A 9,327-nucleotide genomic window follows, 5' to 3' on the forward strand; every position below is an offset into this window, starting at 1 on the left:
CTCGGGTTCAGAGCAGAGCCCTTCCCCCACTTATCATGGTTTTGCACAGAGCCCCCTGCGATAGCTGCTCAAATATTTGCTGAGAGCTCACGGTGTGTGTCCCTTTCCCAGTGTCCAGGCAGCGAGTTTCCCCGCTCTCTTCCCAAGCGCGGCCATTATTCAGTGGCCTGCCTGTAAGCTTCCTTGCTGAATTCCCCCCCAGGTAACGAGAGAAACACTGATGGGGGGGTTCAGTTAGGTGCTCAAAAGAAGGCCCCTGGTCATGGGTTAATGCACTGGCAAAGTGGCAGCAGATCCGTGTTCTTATCCTGTCTGACACGCGTGTCTTGGAACGTGGGGTAACAAACAGCCCCTTTGCCTCAGTTTCCCCACCTGAGTCTGGGAGTAGCGCGGCTCCTGGAACGGGGGGTGGGTGGGTGTGTGCTTTGAGATCCTTCTGGTACAGATGGGGAAACACACTCAAAGGTTAAGCAATGTCCCCAAGAGCATGCAGTGAGCCTGACTCCCAGGCCTGAGCCCCCCCAGCATTTTGTCAATAGCCTTCACCCTAATTGGTCCCTGGGCCAAGTCCTCTCCCCAGCCAGCCGGCTCCCTCCCTGCTAATAGCTTTCTTCCCAAGCAGGCAGGGTTGCTCTCTGAGCAATGATGGGCCAACCCAGCACCCACCCCCTAGCAGCCCCCCCAGTTTCTCTCTAGCAGGCCTGAGGGCGGAGAGCGCGCGGTCTCGCTACCTGGCGAGGCAAACCATGCCAGCCACACACAGCAAACCGCCACCACACGTCCCTCTCTCCAGCCCCGTTGAGAGCAAAGCCCTGTACAAGGGATTACGTCACCCACCACTGCTGTGCAGCCACCTCTGGGGCAAACCAGAGCAGCTGCTTGGGAGGGGAGGCAACAGAGAAAGCTCCTGCCTGGAGCTGAAACTGTGGGTGGGGGCCGGCTTGAATTGCCTATGCTGGGGCACCAGGTTAATGCTCTTCCTCTGATTGCCAGCAGAAAATTGAGGTATCTTCTTGGTGCTGGCTCCTAAGACCGCCTGCTACTGGCTCAGCGATCAGGGCCTGCTGCGGGATTGCCTCCCAGCCGAGCAGTGATACCCCCCACTGATCTGGGAGGAGCGTCCCCCTCCCAGCCTGGTGTGTGTGTGCCGGGGGCGGGGGGGGGGGGGGAGTATTGACTTGTCTGCTTTTACAGCAACATTGCGCCTTTTCCCAATGGCGCTGCCGGGAGGGGCTGTGCCCCGGGGGAGCTGGCTGTGACCCCGAGGCCCAGCCGCTGCAGGGGGGCCTGGCAGGGGCCTTCGAGTGAACAAGGAGCGGGGCTGGCGGTTGGCACCGGTAGGCCCTGGCTGGCTTGTTGTTCCCCACTGTGTGTGTTGGGGGGAGCTCTGCGGCCGCCCCCAGCCTCCTCCCTCTCTCCTGGGCGGAGCAAGCCGGGTGAGGAGATAAAAGGAGAGCTGGGGGCTGGAGGGGGTGTCTCGCCCGCCCGGGAGAGCACAGAGCACGGGACAGCGGCACTGGACACAGGCGAGAAGGCAGAGTATCTCCGGCCGGTTTCTTTTGGGGGGGAGGGACCGGGCAACTCTGAGGATGCTAGGGGTGAAGGGCCTGATCCTGAGAAGTGCAGGGAGTTGTGGGTCCTGTCAGGGTGAGGCCAGGGGTGTGCTCTGTACACATGGCTTGGAACAAATTCCTGGCTTGGGGTGGGGAAGGGGGTTGGGGGCATTACAGGGCCAAGAGAGAATTAGTACAAAAGGGATGATACTACAAACCGTCTCTCTGTTCTCAGGCCAGTGTCCGGGGGGGGGCCTCTCATCAGTCGAGACTGGGGGGGACTATGGGGCTCTGCATTCGACGAGTTGGCTCAGCATGGCAGAGGTGTGATGCAGGGTTAAGCATCGGGCCGGGCTGGGTTTATTCCCCACAAGGGAACTCAAAGGCAGAAAAGAGCTGGGTGAGATTTTTCCCAGTGGAAACGGCAAGATATTCCCAATGCTGCCCCACCCCCCCAAGCATCATTAAACGCCCCCCTCCTCCCCCATTGCATGCAGCGGGTTCTGTTTGCCTGTCTGCTGGAGAGCAGTAACTGTCAGGCCATAACATGCTGTAGATGCAATTGCCTCTGGGGACTGGTGCTCCGGGTTCCTGGCTGGCTGGGTGTTTAAAATCTTGGCTGAATCATTCCATGAGCTGCAGCTGTGGACATTCACCAGGAGTAAACAGGGCCGTGTGGGGAGGAAGACTGGGGACAGCTGTAAACACCAGTAACCAGGAGACCTTTCAGGACAGGCCGAGTGAGGGGAAATGGCAATTATTGGGCTAAAAACCTAGGGACAAGCCCTCCCACTCCGGGCTGGTGGGGGCGGGAATGAGCGGTTTGCTTTGAATGGCTTTTTATACTTTGCACTCACTGTATTGCGTGGCTGTCCATGGAGTGTCTGTGCTTCACCAGCACTAATTCATTAGCCCTAACGACCCCGCTGCAAGGTGGGTCAGACTAGTTATAGCTTCCGTTTTACAGGTGGGGAAACTGAGGAACAACGGTATTGTTACTGGCACCCTAAAGTTGCAACAGGTAAGTGAAGGGATTTACCCAAGATCCCATAGCAAGTCACTGGCAGGATTTGGAACAGACTGCAGGAATGCTGGTGCCAAGTCCCTGGATCTAGCCACTAGGCCCCATTCCCCTTCCAGAGATGGGAACAGAACCCAAAAATCCTGACTTCCAGTCCCCAAGCTATCCACCAGCCCCAACTCCCCTCCAAGAGATTGGACTAGAACCCAAGAGTTCTGACTTCCAGGCCCCTAATCTATCCACTAGACGCCCCCCCCTTCCAGAGATCGGACTAGAACCCGAACCCTGGCTCCCCTTGGCCCAGGCGAGCCATTTGAACACTGCCTTCCAGTCAAGCACGTGCACTGAACGGCTGCACTTTTGTATCGCTCCCAGGAAAATCAATGCAGCTTTGTGCTCCCGGGCAAATGTTGCAAAACCCACCACTTGCTCGCTAGCCAGTACAAACAGGGACTTATCACGCCACTGTAACAGGCAGCTGTTCTACACAATGGGCAAAGCTGAGCCTTTATGTCAGTGTGGGGGGCTGGGACCGGGTTGGGTGGGTTTTGTTTTGAAGTGGCAGCTGTTCCTCCCCCCTACCCCATAAAGAATATGTACGGGCTGAGGGATGAAGGGGTTTGATAGCGGGTCCAGGGAGGGCCCCTATTTCTAGGTCCCCTGGAGAAATAGATTGTTTGTTTATGATGCACAGTAGCGTGTGGAACTCACTGCTGCGGGATTTTATATAGGCAAGAAGCTTGGTATGATTGTTATAAAGATCAGGCTCCTCTAAAGATGGATCACACCTGCACTTACATTAGCTGAGGTACAAGTGACAAGGGCTTTCAGTCCACACGGGCTGGTGCAGCGAGGGGCTTCCTCCCTGTTGAGTTGGTGCTGACTCCAACACCCCAGCACAGCACAAGGTGCTGTATTTCAGCTGAGACTTAATTTAGAGCTCCCCCAGCACTGTCCCCAAGAGAAGGGCTGTTAGCCGGAGTGGCCCAGCCGGCAGGTAATTAGACTCCGCTCTTTCCACTGAATGTGGAATTCTCCCTTCTGTTGGGTGGCTTTGCTGTGGGTCACAGATGCTGCTTTCCACCCCAGAGATGGCTGCATTTCAGTGCTGGGCGAACAATGCCTGTATTTACAGCGTTGTTGGTCAAGTGCTTTGGGATGCTTCTGGGCAAACAGCGCGGTGGAGATGGAAGGCGGTCTGCTCAGGCTCCTTGGGGATTGTGGGGGAAAGGGTGTGGAGGCGTATGCCCCTGCATGGGTCTGTATCAGGAGCTTGTGTCTGAGCTAACCTGGAGTGTCGTCCCCGCCACCCCAGCTCAGAGGAGCTCCGCTGGGGGAAAAGTGGGTGTCTAGCCAACCCCGTCTCGTGTCTCAGCTGCTCCCCTTCTGATCATGCAAGAGCGATGGTCAATGCCAGCATGTCTCTACCACTCCTCTCGCTCCCCAGGCCGAGGAGGGGGTGGCTAGGATGGGGCTCCCGACCCTAGCCCTGGCTACCCTGCTGGGGCTGGTGGCGGCCACGCTGGCAGAAGTGGCCGAGAACAAGACCCGGCTCTGCCAGCCGGCTCCACTGTGGGAGATCAACGGGACGGCCCCGATGGCAGGGGCCCTGGGGCAGGTGACGGTGGTGGCCCTGCTGAAGGCCAGCTGACAGTTCTGCCTGAAGCAAGCCAACAGGTGAGCAAAGGCGGGGGCGTGCACCACAGGGTGGGGAGCAGAAGATGGAGCTAGGCAAGGGGGAGTGGGGAGCTGGGGGGTCTCAGTCCATTTTCCAGTGGGCAATTGCCACTGCTTAGCTCTGGCCCCTTTGCTGGCAGCCTCAGCAGAGGGATTATGGAGGCCCATGGACCCCCCCGCCCCTTTCATCCCCAGAGGGCAGGGGCAGCAATCCGGGGCAATGTCACGTCCTTCCTCTTTGGTGTTTGCGCCGGGGGGTGGCGGGGTGACCGTGACACAGAGCATTAGCGAGAGTTCACCCCCACTCTCCCCACCTCCCCAGTCTCGGGGGCTTGCGTGAGAAGCTGTCCCAGGACGGGCTGGCCAACATCAGCTACATGATCGTGAACGAGAAGGCGCCGCTCTCCAGGGCCATGTTCTGGGAGCTGAAGCGCCTGGCCCCAGAGGGGGTCCCCGTTTACCAGCAGGAGATCTTGGAGCCGGATGTCTGGCAGATCCTGGACGGGGACAAGGACGACTTCTTCATCTACGACCGGTGAGTGCCTAGGACCCGGCAGCCCCTCCTCAGGGCTATCTGCCCCTCTGGGGCGCACACCAGCCAGTCTGCCTTCGTTTCTAAGGAGCAGGCTCTGAGTGTTTAACCTGTGCCCGGCATGTCTGAGCAGCCTTGATCCGATGGCTCCTGGTCAAGGAAAAGAACTCGAAGCTTTATGGAGCACATCCAGCCAGGCTGCAGGGCTCCGGGGACCTGGCTAACCCCCCAACTGGCCTCGGTGAAACCTGGTCGGGGAGGGTGGGGGAATGTAACACAGTGACACACATAGGGAAGGAGCAGTCAGGACTCCTGGGTTCTATTCCTGGCCCTGAGAGGTAAGCGTGGCCTAGTGGTTATTGGACTGGGAGCCAGGACTCCTGGGTTCTATTCCTGACCCTGAGAAGGCAGCATGGTCTAATGGTTATTGGTAGGGTTACCAGCTAGCAACTGTGAAAAAACAGGACGGGAGGGAGTAATAAGCGTCTATATAAGAAAAAGTCCCCAAAATGGGACTGTCCCTTTAAAAATGGACGGCTGGTCACCCTAGTTATTGGATTGGAGGCCAGGACTCCTGGGTTCTATTCCTGACCCTGAGAGGGGAGTGTGGCCTAGTGGTTATTGGGTTGGAGGCCAGGGCTCCTGGGTTCTATTTTCAGCTTCACCCCTCATTTGCTGTATGACTTCTAGGTAGGCCACTTAACTGCTCTGCACCTCACTGCAGGGGACATGAGGTTAACTCGTGCCAGTGATGCACGTGGGGATCCGGGGAGAACAGAACTAGGGAAAGGCCAAGTGATGGTGGTGGCGTGTTCTCCTACTGCTCGCGCTACCGCTGCTGAGCCTAAATGGTCACGTAGCTGCTGGCCGAGGGGGCTCTATCCTGGCCTGCTGGTACCACCACCCACCGCCCCAGCTGTCTGCTCTGCTGAAGAGCTGGGACCGAGCCAGCCAAGGCCTACCCCATGAATGCCCAAGGGAAGGAGGATATTGTTCATTACTGATTGCAATGCCCACAGCTTTCCAGGCATTTTCCAGACATGCCAGCGGGGGCCATCCTGCCCTCAGGCGCTCACAGTTGGAGGGTAGATGGACAGACAGACAAGCGGAAGCCAGGCAAGGGGCATAGCAAGGGAGTCTCTGTACAAATCCCTGAGAGTCACTTCACTCAGATCCTGATCCACTGATTTGGGGGCTGGCCCCAGGATCTATCACCAACCAGACTAAACCCCCTAGTCCCAGGCAGCCCACACTATGGGGATCCAACTTCCCTGTTTCTGTGCCCATCCCTCTGCCCCCAAGGCCCTCCATTTCCCTGCCCCTCCTCTGCACCAACGGCCCCCGCCCGGCTCGGTCGTGCAACTTGCTCCCTGCCTTGTTGTCTTAACCCTCCGATATCGCCTGCTCCAGGGACCCTTGAACTTTGGCCGGTGGAGGGGCCAGCCGGAAAGCCTGGGGACGGGGGTGCTAATCACACAGCACAGTCAGCAACCTGCCCTGGGATGTGCTGGGGCAGCGCAGTGGGCTGGAGGGGCTGGGAACTGCCAAGAAAAAAGGGAGGGATTCAGACTGTGAAGGTCACAAGCCCTTCCTGGAGCCGTGGTTTTTCCCACCTGCCGTCAGTGTCTTTCTCTGGAGCTGGCCTGTGTGTCTCCTCCCCTCAGTCCAGAGGCGCTGGCCTTTCCCTGGCTCTGCCACTGACAGTAGCTGAGGGTGGAAGAAGCTCTGCAGCCCCCAGAGCCCCCTCCCTTTACCCACAGCTATTGTAAAGCAAGGCAAAGACGCCCCTCCTCTGCCCCGGATCCTTGGTGGGGTGCTGGCTCTGGAGTGCCGGCCCCTCTGGGTCCACACCCACAACCTTGTACCCCTAGGGTTGGGCGTTCCACTAGCCAGGGTGGCGGAGAAGCATTTCCCGAGGCCCATGTGTGCCTGGGAACAGGGAAGGGGTGTTAGCACTGATCCTCCTCCCCCTGCCAGTCCTTCTGCCCAGCCCCACTTGGCATAACCCAGCTGTGACCCCATACTACACAGTCAGTGGTATCGAACGCGGGCCTTGGTGCTCTCCCCAGCCTCTATCCCCCGAGCTGCAGGAGAATCGCCAGGGTCTGTTTGTAGCATTACGGCTTTTATTCTTGTCTCATGCCCGTGGCCACTCGCGGGTGACAGAGTCACTAACATGTGAGCGGAGCCGATTCCTTCCAGCAGAGGGCAGCAGCGCACAAACACACGTGTCTCGTGCATTCTCGTGGGGTTTGTCCTGCTCTCTGGGGCACCAGCCTCCGTAACTGATCCCCAGGCTTTGCTCTGCAGGTGTGGCCGGCTGGCTTTCCACATCCCGTTACCCTACAGCTTCCTGCACTTCCGCTACGTGGAGTCGGCCGTGCGCTTCACCTACGCCAAGGACGTCTGTGGCAACTGCTCCCTCTACTCCAACAGCACCCAGGAGGTAAGGAGCAGCTCATGGGGCAGGCCACAGGGTCGCATGGGGGTTGAAGGCCTCATCTGCCCCCATGGCGTTTGAACTGACCCATCCCCCTGACCGAGCCACCTACGGCTTCATGGTGGTCGCGATACTGCACCCCAGGGACTCTCAGGGCAGCAGCAGGGAGAGCTGCCGTCCTCCTGTTCCCCTAGCACAGCCCCCTGCTAACAGCAGGAGATGAGACTCCCCACCCTCTGTTGGCAATATAGGGGTTACGGTAAGAACATGAGTGGTCGTACTGGGTCAGACCAAAGGTCCATCTAGCCCAGTGTCCTGTCTGCCGACAGTGGCTGGGGCCTGATGCTTCCAAGGGAATGAACAGAACAGGGCGATTTCGAGTGATCCATCCCCTGTCGCCCAGTCCCAGCCTCTGGCAGTCAGAGGTTTAGGGACACCCAGAGCATGGGGGTGGGGCCCTGACCACCTTGGCTAATAGCCATTGATGGACCTGTCCTCCATGAACTTATCACTGATGTTGTGAAGGCCAAGACTAGAACAGGGTTCAGAAAAGAGCTCGATAAGTTTATGGAGGATAGGTCCATCAATGGCTATTAGCCAGGATGGGCAGGGACGCTCACAGGTGCCGACATTTCAAACAGCCGGGAGGTGCTCGACCCCCGACTCCAGTCAGCATCTATGGGGTTGGGGTCCCTAGCCTCTGTTTGCCAGGAGCTGGGAATAAGCAACAGGGGATGGATCACTTGATGATTCCCTGTTCTGTTCATTCCCTCTGGGGCACCTGGCGCTGGCCACTGTCGGTAGGATACTGGGCTAGATGGACCTTTGGTCTGACCTAGTATGGCTGTTCTTATATTCCTGTGTAATTCTTTTTTGAACCCAGTTATACTTCTGGCCTTCACAACATCTCCTGGCAAGGAGTTCCACAGGTTGACTGTGCATTGTGTGAAGAAATACTTCCTTTTGTTTGTTTTAAACCTGCTGCCTGTTAATTTCATCAGGTGACTCATAGCTCTTGTGTTATGAGAAGGAGTAAATAACACTTCCCGATTCACTTTCTCCACACCAGTCATGATTTTATAGACTTCCATCGTATCCCCCTTTTGTCATCTCTGAAACATGCCACTTTTTAATCTCTCCTCATATGGAAGCTGTTCCATCCCCCTCATCATTTTTCTTCCCTTTCTCTAGACCTTTTCCAATTCTTTTTTAAGACAGAGCAACCACATCAGCACACAGTATCCAGGTGTGGGCATACCATGGATTTCTAGAGAGGCGATATGATCATTTCTGTCTTATTATCTATCCCTTTCCTCATGGTTCCTAACACCGTTCACTTTTTTGGCTGCCGCTGCACATTGAGTGGATGTTTTCAGAGAATTATCCGCAATGACTCCAAGATCTTTCTTGGGTGGTAACAGCTAATTTAGACCCCCATCAGAGACTCTCCACCCCCTTTTGGCAATATAGGGTTTATGATCCCACTCTGATTCTATCCAGTAGGGGGCAGTGGTGACACAGACCCCCTAGCCAAGTCATTCCAAAGCAGTGTACATGCATGTCTGTCTGTGTAACACACCAGCCCTGATGTTACCTTCCCAGGCAAACGGCACAGCAGAGGGACCCAAGAGTCTCAGCCAGCCTCCTGAGCTGGAAGAGAAGGAACAGGAGCTGGCCCCCCACGAGAGCAAAGCCCACCCTGAGCTGGAAGAGAAGGAACAGGAGCTGGCCCCCCACGAGAGCAAAGCCCACCGCCCTCACCACCACAGAGCCAGCAGCAACAGCGATCCCCAGGCCTCCTCCCCCACCCACAGCCACCACCAAGAGCCCCCCCAGGGGCAGCAGCCGGAGGTGCCAGCACCCAAGGAGGAGGAGGAAGGGGATGTGGCATAAAGGGGGTGCCGCGTGCTGTGGAGATGCCACAAGCTCACCGCATGGCAGGATGGCCAGGTTCATTCACCAGTGTGGGACTCTGTCTCCCACGCACAGATACCCCCGCCTGCACAGCGCTCCCCGGTGGTGGTGAATGGCATAGCGCTGCTCAAACAAAACCTCGAGTGTAGCACAAGCCCCTTTGGCACCAGGTACGGCCCTGCTCGGCCCC

At 57.4% G+C, this 9,327-nt stretch overlaps 1 protein-coding gene across 1 annotated transcript; it reads left to right on the top strand.

Annotated features, from left to right (window-relative positions):
* The first annotated feature begins 4,042 nt into the window (after positions 1–4,042).
* On the top strand, positions 4,043–9,116 carry LOC144269469 (selenoprotein Pb-like). Its single transcript, XM_077825167.1, has 4 exons — positions 4,043–4,251; positions 4,574–4,786; positions 7,094–7,229; positions 8,826–9,116. Exons 1-4 carry the CDS (start codon positions 4,043–4,045, stop codon positions 9,114–9,116), a joined length of 849 nt encoding a protein of 282 aa, XP_077681293.1.
* The last annotated feature ends 211 nt before the right edge of the window (positions 9,117–9,327 follow it).

This window comes from Eretmochelys imbricata, chromosome 8 (assembly GCF_965152235.1).
Source record: "Eretmochelys imbricata isolate rEreImb1 chromosome 8, rEreImb1.hap1, whole genome shotgun sequence".
Taxonomy (NCBI): domain Eukaryota; kingdom Metazoa; phylum Chordata; order Testudines; family Cheloniidae; genus Eretmochelys; species Eretmochelys imbricata.